The sequence below is a fragment of the Camponotus floridanus genome, unplaced genomic scaffold (assembly GCF_003227725.1).
Source record: "Camponotus floridanus strain SB8 unplaced genomic scaffold, Cflo_v7.5 scaffold155, whole genome shotgun sequence".
In the NCBI taxonomy this organism is placed as follows: Eukaryota; Metazoa; Arthropoda; class Insecta; order Hymenoptera; family Formicidae; genus Camponotus; species Camponotus floridanus.
This window is the reverse complement of record NW_020229276.1, coordinates 171,623-189,955: the sequence shown is the minus strand read 5'-3', so window position 1 is coordinate 189,955 and position 18,333 is coordinate 171,623. Positions and strand designations below refer to the sequence as shown.

At 29.2% G+C, this 18,333-nt stretch overlaps 2 protein-coding genes across 2 annotated transcripts; both read left to right on the top strand.

The window, feature by feature from the left end:
- Positions 1-76: 76 nt before the first annotated feature.
- LOC105247923 (thiamine transporter 2) lies at positions 77-4,137 on the top strand. Its single transcript, XM_011252390.3, has 7 exons — positions 77-234; positions 419-624; positions 702-1,086; positions 1,305-1,691; positions 2,464-2,656; positions 2,750-2,885; positions 2,947-4,137. The coding sequence occupies exons 2-7, from the start codon at positions 505-507 to the stop codon at positions 3,145-3,147; spliced, it is 1,422 nt and encodes a 473-aa protein (XP_011250692.1). The 5' UTR covers positions 77-234; positions 419-504; the 3' UTR covers positions 3,148-4,137.
- Positions 4,138-7,555: 3,418 nt separating this feature from the next.
- On the top strand, positions 7,556-15,235 carry LOC105247925 (serine protease inhibitor 88Ea). Its single transcript, XM_011252391.3, has 4 exons — positions 7,556-7,750; positions 11,157-11,501; positions 12,750-13,122; positions 14,077-15,235. Exons 1-4 carry the CDS (start codon positions 7,613-7,615, stop codon positions 14,664-14,666), a joined length of 1,446 nt encoding a protein of 481 aa, XP_011250693.1. The 5' UTR covers positions 7,556-7,612; the 3' UTR covers positions 14,667-15,235.
- Positions 15,236-18,333: the final 3,098 nt, after the last annotated feature.

The window sequence follows — 18,333 nt, the reverse complement described above, 5'->3', positions numbered from 1 at the left end:
TTTAAAGGCGCTGCATCGAAGCACGCGTCAGAAGATAATCACGTGGTCGTCTGCGCATGCGCATGAATTTTTCATCGCTTCATCAGTCGCTGGCGCGAGGAGGAAAGGACAGTAGAGCGCACGAGTGTGCGACGAACGTTGATTAGGAGAGGTTAAACGTTGTGCGATACCGGAAAATATGCAGAACATTTGATTACGAGAGATTGTGTTTCGTCATCGATAACTAAATACTAGGTATGGAGAACAATTTGACAGGAAGCAGGAGTAAAATAAATCTGACACTTTATTAAACAATAAAGCATATTTTATTTCTGTTTTAACAGTTCTTTAAAGAAATATAATTAAAAGAAATCATTTATTTTCAAATCATTTTTTTTTTTAATACTGACTAAGTATCTGAAATTTACTTCTTTTGCAGGGATGCAAGGCTGAGAGAGCTTCCTTAAATTTGATGTAAAGACTACGATTCCCTCTCATCAAGTAAAAAACAATTATTGACACAACATGCATTGGGTCAAAATATCATGTATTCTCTGTATGTTTGGATGCTTCAAGGACTTCCGACCTTCTGAACCTTTTGTGACTGATTATCTGACTGACTGGAAACATTTCAACCCCGAGGAAGTGAGTTTTTAGAATATTCAGTGTACGATTGAATGTTTGCTTAACAGTTAAAATAATGTCATTGATACATCTTTCAGGTGAACCGAGACATTTTTCCTGTTTCTACCTACAGCTACTTAGCAACATTAATAATTGTGTTCTTGGTCACGGATTTTGTCAGATACAAGCCTGTCATCATACTCTGCGGCCTCTCCGGCATTATCACATTTTTCATGATAGTATTTGGGGAAACGATACTGACATTTCAGATCCTCGAGTTCTTTTACGGCCTATATTTATCCACAGAGGTGGCATATTACACTTACATATATGCTAAAGTTGATAAAAGCCACTATCAGGAAGTGACAAGCCACACTAAAGCAGCTATATTATTTGGTCGCAGCATGTCAGCCATTGTAGCGCAGTTAACAACCTCTTTCAGTCTATTGAACTATCACCAGCTCAATTATCTTACTATTTCAGGTATATATAATAGACAGAATTAGAAAAGTTCAATGTAAATTTAGTTTTCGGAGTCTCCAAACTGTGACATACTCAATCATAATTTCCATAAAATTCTTTGTAGAGCAATAATTATATATATTAATTTGTGAAGTTTTAAAATTTATGAAATTAATTTATAAAATTTATAAAATTAATTTATAAAATTCATTATTATTTATAATTGTGTACTTCTTCAGCCAACATCTTTGCGACGATCTGGGCGTTCTTCCTACCTTCTGTGAAGCAGTCGATGTATTTCCATCGTGCCAGCATCTCCGACGACGAGCAGAGCAAAGAATCGTTCGATTATCAATCGAATGAGCCACCCAAATATCGCTGTATTGATATATATACATCAAAAATGCCATTACTTCGCAAGATCAAGAATGCGTATGCACTGCTGTGGAAACATTTCTTGCAGGCTTATACCGATTATCGCGTGGTCAAATGGTCGATCTGGTGGGCTCTGGCTACTTGCGGATACCTGCAGATCATCAGTTATATACAACTGTTGTGGCAGGATGCAGTGACGAAGGGTGATATGATTTACAACGGCGCGGTGGATTTTCTTTATGCGCTCATAGGTGAGAAAAGGAGAGATTATTTATCTCTGAAATGTCTTTTTAATTTGAAATTTAAATTTAAAATTTTTAATTTAAAATCGAACCGAAAAATTAGGATGAAAAATTCTGAATAATTGTTCGTCGAGCTTGAGATAAATTGCACAGCAATTTTAAAATAAGCGATCCAATATAATGCATGACTTGCATTTGAATATCATTATATCGTCGTTGATGTTGATTTTAAGTTATCTCATGTCATTAACTTTGCTTTCCTATCATATTATAGATATCTGCATGAGATAAACTTAATGAAGATTACGCCGATAGTTTGAAACTGATAAGCAGCTTTTGATAGACAATTATTCTCAATTGTTCCAATGTTACAAATTATAAGAACCGTAAATATATAAATCTAGATAAGAATATACAAAAAGAAGTAAATTTGTTGATGCAATTAACAAATTACATAAAATACTCTATTAGAAAAATGTTTCATTTATTAATTTTAAATTGCTTTGTTTTCAGAAATTAAATTTAATAAGAAAAATATTACATTTATCAATAAAACGCAGATCATCGACATTAAATGTGAAATGATCTTTTACCTTTTCACTTTACTTTTTTACTTTTTTAAATAATATTTTATCAAAGTTGACCGAGTGATAAGATTATAGGAAATGCGATTAAATAGATACACACAACTTTTTCAAAATTTTTTATTTTATATATTTTTTTAAATTTTCATTATATATTTTTTTTATTTTTATATATATATATTTTTTATTTTCATCAGGTGCAGGGATCGTATTTTGTGTGGGAAAGATGAAGTTAAACTGGAGCTTAATAGGAGACGTCACATTATCCATATTTTCGTTCCTAGAAGGCACCATATTGGTGGTGGCCTCTTACAATTACAATATCTGGTTCCTGTACGTTGGCTATATCATATTCGGCGTAATTTATCACACTATGGTTACTGTTGCAAGGTAAAAGCATCAGATAAGATAAATTTCCATTTCAACAAGGATACAAAGAAGAATTCATAAATATTCATAAATATTCGTTTCATATATTTTTAGCTTCGAAGTTGCCAAGTATATATCCGAGGATAGTTACGGCCTGATATTCGGAATTAACATGTTTTTCGCGCTATTAGTGCAGAGTCTGCTCACGTTCGTGGTCGTCAACAAGCTGACGCTGAGTATTCGGCAGCAGGTGAGACATTCATGCGGTAAAATGACGCTTTATTTGTGAGATTATTTGCGTTTTTTTTCAGTTTTTCGTCTACGGTAATTACTTTGTGGTCTTGGCTGTGATATACTTTTTGATGGGTGTCCTCAATCTCGTGCAACATTATCGAAGTGGCAAAGTTTTCCGTCTGTGGATTAACGATGATGATAACTCTCTGCCCACGACGCGAAACACGAGTAGCTCGAGTGACGTGATATCGTCCAAGACGAAGCACAATGGTAGCTGATGATGCAAATGCATCTTAGCAATCATATTGATAACTTGAATTACATACGTTTTTTATAGCTTAAAAGGAGAGAGAAAGAGAGAAAGAAAGAGAATAGGAGAATTCTATAGTTCTTTATTTGTTGAATGATTTTACACGTTATGATTTTTTTATAAAATATTTTTATTATCTATACAATCATGTGCGCGACGTTTTTCGCTACGCATTATTATTTCTGAGAATTTTAGAAAGATGTATTACTGTTGCACATATCGTATACATAGTGTACATGTATATATATGCAGTATTAAATCGTTATGTAGATATTTTTAAAACATCGAATTTAATGTTTTATTATAGTCAGATTGTTATAGTCAATTGTTTTCTTCTCGTTTAATTTCAATTTTATCGGAGAAACAATAATAAGCTAATGTATCAATTTAGTGTTATTATTTCCTGATGAAAAACGGATAAACCATTGGTATTTATGCAGTCTGATGCATTTATCAAGTGAGCTTCTTGTACAAAAAGATGAAATAATATCGTCTGAAGCATCTCTGGATTTTTAGAAAATCATACCTGAATGTAGTGATACCTGAATATAATTTGTAGTGATTAGTTTTATAATGTTGAATAGAAATCTGACATTCGAATAAAATTATTTTCGAATTGCGAGTATTCGTCATCCTGTTTTTTCGTTTATCTCCTTGGAGATAATAGCTTTCATACAACCCAGGTAGCAAGATGACGTCTCCAGACGTCTTAATCACGTACAATGACGTCATTAAAACGTTATTAAGATGTCATTTAACGTCACTCTGCTACCTGGGAAGAGTGATCGTTTCATTTCAAAAATACGAAACGATCAATAAAGCTATTTGAAAGCAGGGTAGTTCTGTTCGGTTTATCAAGTTTATAATCTTCGGATCAGATATTCGAAAAGAGATTCGAGAGGCGCGTGTTTTCTAATCAAAATTTATTTTCAATTTATTCGAACTTTATATCTCTCACGATATTAATAAAATCTGATTCGAGATATTATCAACTTGATTATTTAATTTTATAATGATTATTTATAATGATTATATAAATTAAAATTAAAAATTGACTGAAAGTAATAACAATTATTAAGTGATAAAATTAGCAAGAAAGATTATCAAGGTGCGGTAATTAAAGTTTAAATAAAGGAAGAGAAAACAAAACTTTTTTTCTTTTATTTATTGATTTAATGTGTATTGATATGTGTATATTTTATATAATATATTTAATGTATGTATTATAACGAAGAAGAGTATTTATAACTTAATTATTTTAATAGATGACACAAAATTAAAGACATTTTTTATTATATTATATTATTAGAGCTAATATTTTTATCATATCAAAAAAATTCATTGATTTTAATATTGAAAAATTAACTGAAATTAATTGAATTATATTAGAGAATTATACTAGATACTAGAGAATTATATTGAATTAATTTTAAAAGATTTTAAAAGATTTTTAAAAAGTTTTTTAAAGAATTTTAAAAGATTTCAGTTAAAGTTAAAGTTTTAGAGGAAAAATTGAGGAGATTATTTATATTAAATTACAATTAATACAATATTATTTAATTTTTTTTATTAAATTATTGAATCCGACGTTTTAATGGAAATCCTTTATCGTAATTAATTTTGTTAAATTTTTCCTGTATCGAATTCCTATTAAGAAATCATGCCTTTGTTGATATTTAATCAAATTGCCAGAGCTGCCAAAGCAAGGATCATTCCTCGGATTTTCCGAAATTCTTCTGCAATGCATTATGTCGTTATTCAATTTATATGAATGGATGTCTTTTTAGCTTATTTCTCTTCGACGCAAAGGCTGCGGTCCATTATGGATGATTCGACTGGGATTTTCCCACATTTGCTCCGAAAAAGTATAAGCATGCGTACGCATGTAAAGATATGCATTAACGAGTATGCTTGCATAAATGCGAGATTATATTTAACTATTATATAGATAAAAGAGAAAAAATCTTACGAGTAAAGAGAAAAAAATTATGACTCGAATTATTGAACATTATGTATTTAGTTTTAATTAATCAAATTAAGTATTATAAACGATAAAGATTGCGATTCTCTTTAAGTAATTTTCTAAATCATGACATATAAAATCAATGAGAATTCATATCGGTGTAATCGATATATTCTATTATAAGAACTTGTTATCCTGTCAATAGTCTTATCATCAGAAAGTTCTTTGATAAATCGGTGGACTTGCGGATGAGATTTCATCTCAGATAATTTATTTGCAGGTAAGATAAAAGAATACTCAATGTATGTCGAGAAATATTTTATTACATTTCTTATAAGTTAATGCAGTTTAATATTGAATTTGAATAAAGCAAATAAAGTTTTCTAATGATAATTAATATTTCGATAATTTTCCTTTCATTTAGATGAAGAATTGAATTCTTTTAATAATATGAATACTTTTTTTTATTGAAATTATGTGTATTATTTAACAGTTTTTATATAAATTATTTAATTTATTTAAAAATCTTTATTATTATTATTAAACAATTATTTAATTCATAATAATATTCTTTTTTCTCTAAATGCTATAATTATTCTAAAATTTATGTAAATTAAATTTATGTTTAAAATTTATCGTAAATAAGAATGTATAATAATTGTATATAAGAATATAATTTTAAAATGTATATATTTTTTTCTTCCTAAATTATTATAAGAAAAAAATTAATAATTTTATCAGATCTAATTTTACTTTATTAACATGATGTTCTGACATTTCTATTAATTTTGTTATAAATAATCTATTTTATACATAAAGAATTTTTTTATTAAAGACAGAATTTATGATTTATTGGAAATTTTGTTTGTTAACTTAATAATAAAGACGCAATCAATAACAATAAAGATACAATCAATTATAATTGTCACGTTACAATTAATTATAATATCATACAGAAAATTTATGATACATTTTGTCAATATGAATATATGTTTATATGAATAATTATCACGATAATTTTTATTCCCATGAAAAACGCAAGAAAAACTGGAAATAATTCTTCTAATATAAAATATAGCGGCGTCGAGATCAGGAGCTTCAAGCGTACCATTTAATTGTTCATTAAGCTATTTGACCTGTCAATCTTGACTCATCCTTGTAGATGGATGGAGAAATACACGAGTGAAAAATATATATTTGATAAGATCGAGATGAAATTTATGCCAGATTGATTTTGTATGAATTTGCCACATATAAATTTGTTATATTTGTTTTATATTTGTTTTATATTTGTTTTATATTTGTTTTATATTTGTTATATTTTTAATATTTGTTTTAGATAAGAGAAGGGAATCTTTGAAAAATTTCGGGCTAATTTTTTATTAAACGGATTTATGCATAAATTTTTTATTAAATAGATTTATGCACAAACGAAGTTGAATTTTTTCAAGAAGATGAATTTTTCGAAATGTAATTATTTTCCACACAAAAGTAAAACGTGCAAACAATAATGAATGTAAGATCATTGACAGAGACAACACGGATTTTCTAGTAATAAAGTTGATGATTATGACTGGGCATTTCCAAGAGACGAGGAATGATTGTTCCTCACAAGAAGTATTTATGTACATATACTTAAACGCATTCAAGGTCGAATTGATAGAGCTTTGGGTAAATGAAAATCAGAAGGAGATTTCTCATATAAATGCCAAATAATTTTTAACCCTTAGCACAGGTATATTTTTTTCTTAATTTACTAATGTTACTTAATTAGTAGATAATTAATTTAATCAATATACACATATTATGTATAAATTATATAACATATATCTACATTTTATATATTTTAAATTGTAAAAATATGATAAATGAAATACATTTATTATATATAAAATTTACAAATATATATTTGTTAAAAGAGAGAAAATGATTTTTTAAATAGATATTGATTAAAATTGAAGACAACTAAGAAGATATAACTTTTACTATAACTTATGAGTAAAACTTTATTTTTGAAATATTTTATTATTATTGTAATAATATTTTTTCAGATTACTATAAAATCTAAAGGATTCCATGGGATTTCTGTTGAGGATTTAATAAGAAAATTTGAAATAAATCGTCAATTAGTTTTTCTCCAAAGAAATTACAATTTAATTTCGTTTTCTTAATAATTTTATCATTAATATTTTTTTCGCTAATTAAGAACAATATTTATTATTATTTCGCAATATCTTAGACGTAGATTAAATATGATGAATCTTCTGTGAGATTGTTCCTTTTTTTACATTTTTTAAAAAGAGAAACAAGATTAGCTTTTGCATAAAATTTATTCGAGTACAACTTTTTTTCAGGCACTTCTCGATTGGATCCGATCCTGGACATTGCTTGTCGTGTACCTCGTGACGTTCTTCAAAAACGTGACAAAGTGGGAAAAGAGTGGGGCCACTTCAGACATTCTCTTCTCTTTATGGTCGCTCGCAACCTTCAGTCCTGCTTCTTCTCGATCGAGACTCGGACGTGCTGTAATAATCGATCAACGAATATCATCGCTGATCTCCCAATCGCTGGAATTTCGAGAAAGTGCCCAACCATGTCGTTCTTCACGGTGAGTGCCACTGTATCGTCTGTTCCACTCGCGTTTTCTCCACTTCGTTACGTTTCAATCCGTCAAAGGGGCAAGATGATTTTCGAAAAATTCTTCGATAAAAGATAGAATATTGTTCGCGTTGTCGGAAAGACGTTAATGTTGTTGTATTTCTTTGAGAAATGACATCTTGACCTCTGTTGCTCCAATATAAGTTCAACCGCGATAAGTCTTATCGAAAGACTGAGAATGTTTTTGCCTCTTCGTATTAATTTCTAAATTGATTGAAAATATATTTTATTGTATTTAAAAAGGAAATATTTTTTTAATTAGAATACTCGGCTTTCGTGTCTAACAATTTTTGGAAATCTTATCCTTAGAAAAAAATCAAAGCTTATAGATTTTTTATTTAATAATAAGTTTATAGATATAAGTTTAGATTTATATAAGATAAAGTTTGTAAATTTCTTTAATATAAATAATAAATAAATAATAATAAATAATAATAAATTTTAAATCCACTATTAGTTATCATATATATTTTATTTTATGCAAAATCGATTGTAAAGTCAATCGAAGATTCCATAAATAAAAAATTCGTAGCGATAATTCAGTGTGTGTGTGTGTATGTGTGTGTGTGTGTGTGTGTGTGTGTGTATGTGTGTATGTGTAAAAAATAACTTCCTCGAGTCTTAACAATCATGCCTAAGCATTGAATAATTTCTATCTCGTTTTATCTGAAGCGGTGTCAAATCGAAATTGATGTAATAAAGATATTCACAACGCATTAATACTTTGTATGTATTTATTGTGAGACATCGGACAATTTTTTTATTATAAACAGGTAGTGATATCACAGAATCCACTAACAGTTATCCGTAAATATTGATGTATATGTTTAATAAATATATAAATTTATATAAAATATTTATAATAAATAAATATATTTATAATAAATATCTTTATTTAACAAATATATTTTTAATAAATAAATTTAAAATAAATACCGATGTATATATTTAACGCCAAATGTGATTGTTAATTTCACGTGGACGTTATTCCTTACAAAATAATAAAAGAATTTCAACTCATTAACTGCAATTATTCTTTATCTATTATGCTCGTGGCTTTTGATGAGTTAATTAGACTACATTTATAGCTATTTTATACAATTTTTGCGTCTTGAAATGCTTGTGGAGAAAAAGAGAGAGAGAGAGAGAGAGAGAGAGAGAGAGAGAGAGAGAGAGAGAGAGAGAGAGAGAGAGCTACTCTTAATTCTCACGGAATTCCCCATTCATAAGTTTTTAATAAGTGATTAATCGAGCTATTTAATCATTCGTAAAAAAAAACGAAAAAAGTAGCTTCCAAGAATGAAATAGGCAAGAACTACGTCGTAAGCTTGTCATGAATTGTACATGATACGTGATCATCATATAAATAAGGAGGATATACGAACAAAGAATTCACTAGCGATTCCCGCGATATTTTAATTTAGATCTCATAAAAAAAATCAACTTTTAATTCTCTCAAATTTTTACTTGAAATTTCTAGTTTGAATTTTTTAATTTTAATTCATAATTATCTCTATTTTAATTTTAAGTCGAGCTCGTTAATTTTAATTCAAACGGATTTTTTTCGGATTCCACGTTTCACTTTTAATTCACTCAAGCTTGTTTTCATTCTGGTTTTAATTTTATTTTTAATTTCAACACGATCGATATCTAATACACACATGATGCGATTATGATTGATAATAATATTATTTATGTAGCCACAAGAATTTCATATATGATTATAAAATTTCCAAAAAATTGTTCTAATAAAAAATTATCAAATTTGAACGTGCTTATGATTTGTTGTTATAATATTGATAACGACATATTGCTTGTAAGCAATGTTCTGAAAAAAACGTGTAACAAACTGTAAAGAAAAGACAAATATGCAAAGATTAATTTTATCCACTTGCTTGAAATGTTTCAAATAATTTATAAAGGACGAAAATGACTAAACTTTAGATGTATTTTCATTATTTAATTTGAAACCAAATTTGAATTCTGTTAATAGAATTTCAATATTTTGTCATTTTTAATCCTAATTTCAATTAATTTTTATTCTGATTATTCTATTGAATGATTTCAATTCTAATTTAAATTTTTAATTTTTATTTTGAGGGACGATTTTTATTCTGACTTTAATCCTAGTTTCCAACTGTATCGAGGAAGTGAAGAAAATTTTTACGATGGCCACGCTATCGTGCCATCAGTAATTACGCTACATACCGTTGCTATTAATTGTCAAGCAGAGATTTCACGCTATCTAGATGCAATTGCGACGATTCTATCTTTATTCGAAAATGCCACCTTCGACACGTTAATTTCAACCAAGAAAGCCGGATGCCCTATGATGATGTCACATACAGCGCTGGCTACTTTCTCTCGTTTCCTAGCCCCCGATTTCCGATCCGGCTGCAATTTCGCCATACGCATTGTGCAGGGCCGAGAGCACCGCCCTGAGGAAGGAAGTTGTGAAGGGGATTCGCGTGCAGTTGCATCACTTTTCGAATAATAGAGAACATGTACCGGATGAATCGTGATATGCAATCGCGTGAAAAAGGATGAGATGTTATATAATTCTGTCGTTTATTTTTAAAAAATTCAGATGTAAATTTAAGTCCTTGAAAATTTGAGTCCTTGTTCTCTGAATAATTAGGCTGTATTCGGATCGAAAGGATTATCCATCCAGTCGCGATCGGTCTCTCGATACATAATGATTGCGGGATACGTGTTCTAAAAATCCGCATAAATCAGAGACTACTGTTGCGTGGGAAATTGTGTTGCAAAGTATCGAAAAAAAAATATTGTATATTTATAGATGGCCCACATTTTTTCCCAGTGTGTCTCGCGTTTTGCATCGAACGTACGATTCCACGTCTGCTTTCTCTGCCGAGCGAGAAAGTTTTTTTCCTCACGAACGCCAATACTTGAGGGAACGATGTCAGCTTCGCGTGGAATATCTTTAATTTTTCGACAACAGACGAGCTCGATAAATATAGCGATCGAATAAAAGATAAATCGTGAAAATCGAAAAAATCATAAAAATCCAACGCAATATTTTTATCAATAATATTCTTTCATTAATATTTCATCGAAATATATTTTTATGTATAGTAAATAATATATTTGTAAGATCCGAAAATATTTAAACGTCTCGAAGGAAAATTGAGAAACGCAGAGAAAAACAAAGCGTTTATCAATATATTGATATTATTATTTATGATAATATTAGTAATGTAATAGTTATACATATAATAAAATTATATTTTAATTTATAATTAATTATATAATAAAATTATATAAAATATCTTACGTTAAAATATTTTAACTTTTTAATAACATTAATTTTTTACACCTTTTTTCCTGTCTTCTAGGCGATGCTGTCGCTGTCGCTGGCAATCGGCATGATTTCAGCGCAATGTCTGACGGGGAACGACGTTCCTACGATGATGGACCCGATGTCCAAGATATCGCTGACAAACGCCCGTATCGACTTCGCGCTGGACAGTCTGAAGAAAGCAGCGCTGATAGAGTCGAAGGATAATATCTTCTTCAGCCCGCACAGCATCCATCAGGCTCTGAGCTTAGCGTACTTCGGGGCCCGTGGCACAACCGAGAGCTCCCTTAAACAGGCTCTTCGTATTCCCGAACAGCTGTCAAAAGTCGACATGCAACGTTTTTACGCTTACGAAAAATTCCTCAATCAGCCACGTTCCCAGGTGAGCAATTCCAGCAAATTCTATCAGATTGCGTAATCATTCGCCATGCGATTTACTTCGCCCGAGGTATGTCAAGGCGAATCGCGCGCGATTTATCGTTACATCAACACCTCCGGATCCCCAAGGTTCTAATAAAATATATGGCAGAAGTCCTTGGACGACTTTAAGATCCTGTCGTTGCGGCGAAATGTCCTTAATCGGGTAAAATTGAAAGATGTGAGCTTTTCGCCTTGGAAACTATAAAAATTAGACTGTTATTATAAAATTGAGCAATCGTGAAAAAAAAATTAATTATGGATACATAGTATGTGGAATTAATAAATAAATAAATAATTCGAGGATAAAATAACTTAACAGTTTTAGAGTAATACACTTCCAAAAATTTATCATCTCTTAAAAATTAAAAGTTCTATTAGTGAAAGGAGATTTTACTTTATATTTATTTTCTTAAGAATTAAAAATATTCTTAATAAAGTTTTAAATATACAAAAAGAAATGTTCCTAGATGACTTCATGACTTTATCGTTTCATTGCGACGAAATGTTTTAATCCTTAATTTTAATAAAATTAAAGATTCTATATCAATTGAATTAATACTGAATATTCAGTTATTCAGATATAATTTTTATGTCCAATAAATATAAATATAAATTAATTAAAAATATTATAGATTTTAAAATTAATATATACAGACAAAGATAAATAATATAAAATAATTACAATTTAAAATAATAAAAATTATATATTATATTATCTTTAACTGTATAAATTAATATTTTTTTAAACTACTGAATTTTAATTATTATATATAATTAATATATCATTATTAAATTAAAAATTAATTAAATTAAAGAAATAAACTGAATAATATAAAATTCTCACTTAAGAAGCTATGAAATTTATATTGTTATAATGTGTAGCTAAATAGATATTGAGATATATCATATAGACTGATTTAATTGCGAATTACTTGAATATAAATAAATAATTTGAATGTGAAATATACTTCACAATTTTAGAGAAGAAAATAACACAGTTCTAGATATTCATCATATTTCGAAAATTAACAGTCCTATTTATGCGAAATATATATTTACTCGATTTTATTTATTATCTTGAGATCAAAAATATTCTTTAATTATGTCAATAGACACGAGTGATATAAATTTCAAGCTTTTAGCAAGACTCATTTCTTTGAGAAATTTCTTACGTCAACAATTTTCTCATCCCTAATGTTTTTTGTTACAGAACGAATCCACGGATTATGAGTATAAAGTCGCCAACAAATTTTGGATCACAAATTCTAGGAAGCTACGCGATTGCATGTTCGATTTCTTCGGTGATCAAATGCAAGTGACCGATTTCCGTACAAATCCCGCCGAGGTGAGGACTCGCATCAACGATTGGGTCAGCAATATGACAAAAGGTCATATTCGTGATCTCTTGCCACCCAATAGCATCAGCGGGGATACGGATCTGGTTCTGGCAAATGCGGCGTATTTTAAAGGCCTATGGGCTCAGCGCTTCGATCCTAAGAATTCCAAGCGCGATATCTTCTACGTTTCCGGCACACAAAACTCTGTTATCACCTTTATGCGTCAGAAAGGAAACTTTAATCATGGTAAGAAAATTCACTTCATGCTATTTACTTCATGCTATTCACTTCATTCTGATTTGCCTATATTCTTAAGTCTTAATAATCTGAATAATATATCTTTAAAAATAATATATCCTCCTGAATGATACGAATCTTAATAATCTAATTTTTTAAACATTAATTAATTTTTTTATAAAAAGGAATAGCAACAATGCAATTTAAGATATGGTATTATAAAAAATCTTTATTATGATTTATTTGAATAGACAAAAGCGCCTTTTCGCGTTTGTACCTGTCGCGAAATATTATTCTTTCCATTGGAAAGGTGTTTCCATTCTTTTATTTCATTTGATTAATTTTAATCTTCTTGAGAATCTTTATGATTTAAACAAATATTAAATTTGTTTTAAATTCTTCTTTAATTATAATGAGATTTTACCCGTTTCCAAATCATATAAAGAAATAATTTAACTAACTTAATTAAAGTAAATTACTAACAAAATTTAATATTTTTGTAGGAATATTAAATCTTAAATTACAATTTAAATAATTAACATTTAATATTTAATATTTTTTAAATTCTTCAAGAAATAAAAACGTTTCAACAAAATTGCAATATCTAATTTTAAAATAACACGATTTTGTTTTTCAATTTTTTTCTAATGAAATTAGGATTATGTCCCAAAAATATACTGTGAAATAAAATTAATCTATGTTTATTATTTCAAATAATTACAGCACGTCATTAAATCATATATTTTTAAATATATTGTGTCTTATTGAGAAAAAAAGCAAAGTGTTCCAAATTTAAAAATATTTACGTACCATTTCAAAATCAATACACACTTGTGTAAAATGATCAATTTCTAATATACTTAAAAAAAAATCCTAAAAATTTTTCAATTCTTCATATCACTAGAATAAATTCTTAATTTATATCATTTCTTAAAATACTAAGCGCAATCTTTTTCTTTCCAGTCGTCTCGGAGGAATTAGGCGTGTACATTTTGGAGCTACCTTACAAGGGTAACGACATATCGATGTTCGTATTATTGCCCCCGTTCTCCAACGCGCGAGCCCTTTCTCAGGACTCGGAGCCGCAGGATGGCATTCGTCAGCTGGTGGAGCGATTGGCTACCGAGAAGGGTTCCCGAGAGCTCCGTCAGCTTCTCGATGATGGGATGCCACCGCGGGAAGTCGAAGTAAACCTGCCACGCTTCGAACTCGAACGAGAGCTGCAGCTAAATCAACTGTTGTACGCTCTGGGCGCTGGAGAACTGCTGTCACCCGGAGCAGCAGATTTGCGCGGCTTTGTCGCCGATGGCGAGTCGAGCCTACATCTTGGCGATGCCATTCATCGAGCGCGCATTGAAGTCACTGAGGAAGGAACCACTGCGGCCGCGGCCACCGCGATCTTCACCTTCCGCTCCAGCCGACCCACCGAGCCCGCTATCTTCAACGCCAATCATCCATTCGTCTACCTGATCTACGACAAGCGTGATCATATTGTCCTCTTCGCCGGGATTTTCCGTTCTCCAGCGAACTCGCTTGCTTCCGGTGCCGTTTAAACGGGAAGATTCCCGTCATCGAAAGATAGACAAAGTTCAAAGGACGACTCGGCAGAGAATCGTTGCGTCAAATCTTTTTTCTCGTAGTCGATTGACTCAACTCTGGACAGAGTACTCGTTTGATTATGTGTGTTGATATTGTTAAGTGCTTTCTTTTAATGACCAGAGTCCCGATTCTTGAATGCATTCGTAAAATATACGCAAATTCCATTTTTGTGAGAAATTTATAAGTTAATTGGCTAGAAACCATGTGCCAAGTTAATCAACTTACAACTTGCATGTAAGAGCAGAATTTATGGATATATTTCTCTTGCAAATGAATTCAAGAATCGAATCTCAGAGATCGTTCGAATACTTTGAATGTTTCTGTTGGCTTTTGAATCTGCGATCTTTCGAGAAACAAAGATCTTCTTCCGATCTTTTCCCGAGAGGAGTCTGTTGCATGAATCTCATTAATTTATTCTCGTATTTAGATTTTATGTTCTACGACATCTTATTGTGTTATAGGTAGGCGAAAACACGAGTGTATATAATAAAAATCAACGTTAATACAATCTTTCAATATTGAATGAATTTTGATATAATCGAAATCATGCGGTTATTGACATTAGACTGAAACATTAGTTCTACAAACTTTCCTTCCTTCTCGAATTCAAAATTGCATAACGACGAATAATGATGCATTCTAAATCGAAGGAAATGTTGTAGAAATATTAAAATTACACTGCGGAGATTTATGTAATAAGAAAAAATAAAAATATAATTAAACATACGTGTAAAAGTTATGTGCATACATTTTTTTAAATCATATTAACGTTACTATAATAATACTCATTTTACTATAATAATAACGTTATCTATAATATTTATTTTAATATTGCGATTCCTTGAAAAATTATTATTGATTGAAAAATTTATATTGATATAATATTAATTGAAAAGTTATTTAATATTGATTATATAGTCGATGACATGTTTACTTTAGAGCCGAATCATATCTTTTACAAAAATATCAATATAGCGTATATAAAATACATATTTAATACAGCATATAAATAATTTTGAGCTTGGCTTACATATTTACTCAGGAAGATTCTGAATATTTCCATTAATCTGTTCGAAATTGAATTCAATTAAATTTTATTACTACTGTTTCGCTAAAGGAGAGATTTACGAATTAAAGGTAAAATATTTACATCTAGTCAAGATATATGTCAACGAATAGATCGCAATATGTTAAAATGCATATTTTCAAAATAAGGAAATTTATTTAAAACAAGATTATTCTCTTTCTCTCCCTCTCTCTCTCTTTCTTTATTTATATCTCTCTACCTATTTATCTATCTATCTATCTATTCTATCTGTCTAATTATTTATCTATATTTTTATTCATATTATCGCATTTTTCTTTTTCTTTAATTCTTTTTTTTTCTTCTTGTTCATATATTTATTTATTGTGAGAATGTAAAATCAAAATAACGAACACGAAATAGCGCGTGTACTCTTATGTACATTTTTTTGACTTTGTATTCTCACTACAAATATATAAATAAAAAGGAGAAATAGAATAGGAAATTCCTCGCATATGTACGTGTCACGTATCTTATATATACTATTTTTAAATCTTTAACGTTATCTTTTAACAACATTATCATATTAATAATATTAAGATCGCTGATTTCTTCATTGCGTCATTATTGGGGGAATACAAATGAAGAACAATAAGTTTGATTTCTCATTTTATCTATCAGTAAAGTTCGATTTTCCTTTTTTAAATTCTCTTTTTCTGTAAAGAATATACATATTGTTACATTTATATCAAAATAATATCACGTCTATCTATTAATATGAAATCGAAATTAACAGAATGACATAAAAAATATTTAAGATAAAATAAATTTGTTGTAAAATAACTAATATTATTTGACATTAATATTACTCACTGATATTATTATGGGCAGAAATGAACAAAGAGTGGAAAGGATGTATCTGCAAAGCTACGAAATATAGATACCTAGATATGAAAAATGGCAAAAAATGTGTTACTCGTTGTGGAAGGAGAATTTACATCACAAATAGATATGATTATGGCATTTGACGTTAGTAATAATCTATTCTTATTAATTCATTTATAAAATTATTATTTAATAATTAATTTTGTTTTTATATTATTTATGTTGAAATAATAAAGGAAAATCTCAATGTATCAAATGTAGCCCTTTGTTTTGCAATGGCAACCGAATGTAATGCAGAGGTAACTAGAATTTATAATATCTATAATTTTTATATTTTTCATAATGTGCTAATTGCAATTTATTTATATGTACGCATATATGTGCATGTAATGTTGTAGTATCTGGTGGAATATTGCATTCAATTTTCATCGTATCAGATGTCTAATATAATGAAATCGGATACTTTGGTCAAGTAAAGAACTGCTATTTGATTTTTTAATGAGAATAAACGACGCTGGTAATTTTACATACAGAAAGTGTTCTTGTTGAAGCAGTGTTATTTGTTGAAGAATTTTAGATAACAGAAATGTACAAAGGACGAAGTTTGCAAGTTCCGATTCAATTACGATGCAAAAATTATATATATGCAATGCTAAGCAATACGCGAACGCCACGTAAATATACATAAAAGCAGGGTACATATACAGAATCAGTCTAATAAATAGTTCATCACATTTTTTTTTCAAAAATCGTTGGAGATGGAAAAAGATCAAAATTGAAAAAGATAGGGATACGTACTTTAATGACCATGAGGAATATTGAATGTGCTTTTCCATATTATCATATTACCAACTATAATATCCTCCTTTTTAATAATATTGTAAACAATGACATTTGTAAAAACCTTAAGCCTAACTCCACAAATGTCAATAATTGCCCTATACTCTATAGAATATTAATAATCTATAGAGTATAACGTCAGGGGACATAAGAAGGGAGGAGAATGAGGAGCATTGGGGCGGCTACATCATCGAAATAAATATTTCTGCCTCAATGGACTTGAACCTGAAACCTTTTATATAGCAGGCACCTTGCCATCTCAGCCACATGCCGCCCCATAACAGTAAGTTTCATTTCTTATTTTGACAGTACAGTTTGATTTTTTAAAATTCTTTTTTTCCGTAAAGAATATATGTCATTACTGAACAATTATATCAAAATAATATCTATTAACATGGAATCAAAATGACATAAAAAATACTTAAGATAAAATTAATTTGTTGCAAAATGATTAATATTATTTGATATTGATAGAAAAGAGGAAGAGCGATATTTGCAAAGCTATAATAAAGATGCTAATAATAAAGATGCAATCAATTACAATAAAGATACAATCAATTATAATCGCTACGTTACAATTAATTATAATATCATACTGAAAATTTATGATATATTTCAATTTATATAAAAACAATTTATATGAATAATTATTATCACGGCAATTTTTATTTCCTTTATAGACGTTATATAGACGTTGATTAAAATTGAAGATAATTGTAAGAAAATATAACTTGTATTATAACTTATGTGAGAAAAACTTGATTTCTGAAATATTATTATTGTAATAATATATTTGTATATTACTATAAACCATTTAAAAGATTCCATGGAATATCCATTAAGAATTTAATAAGAAATTTTGAAATAAATCG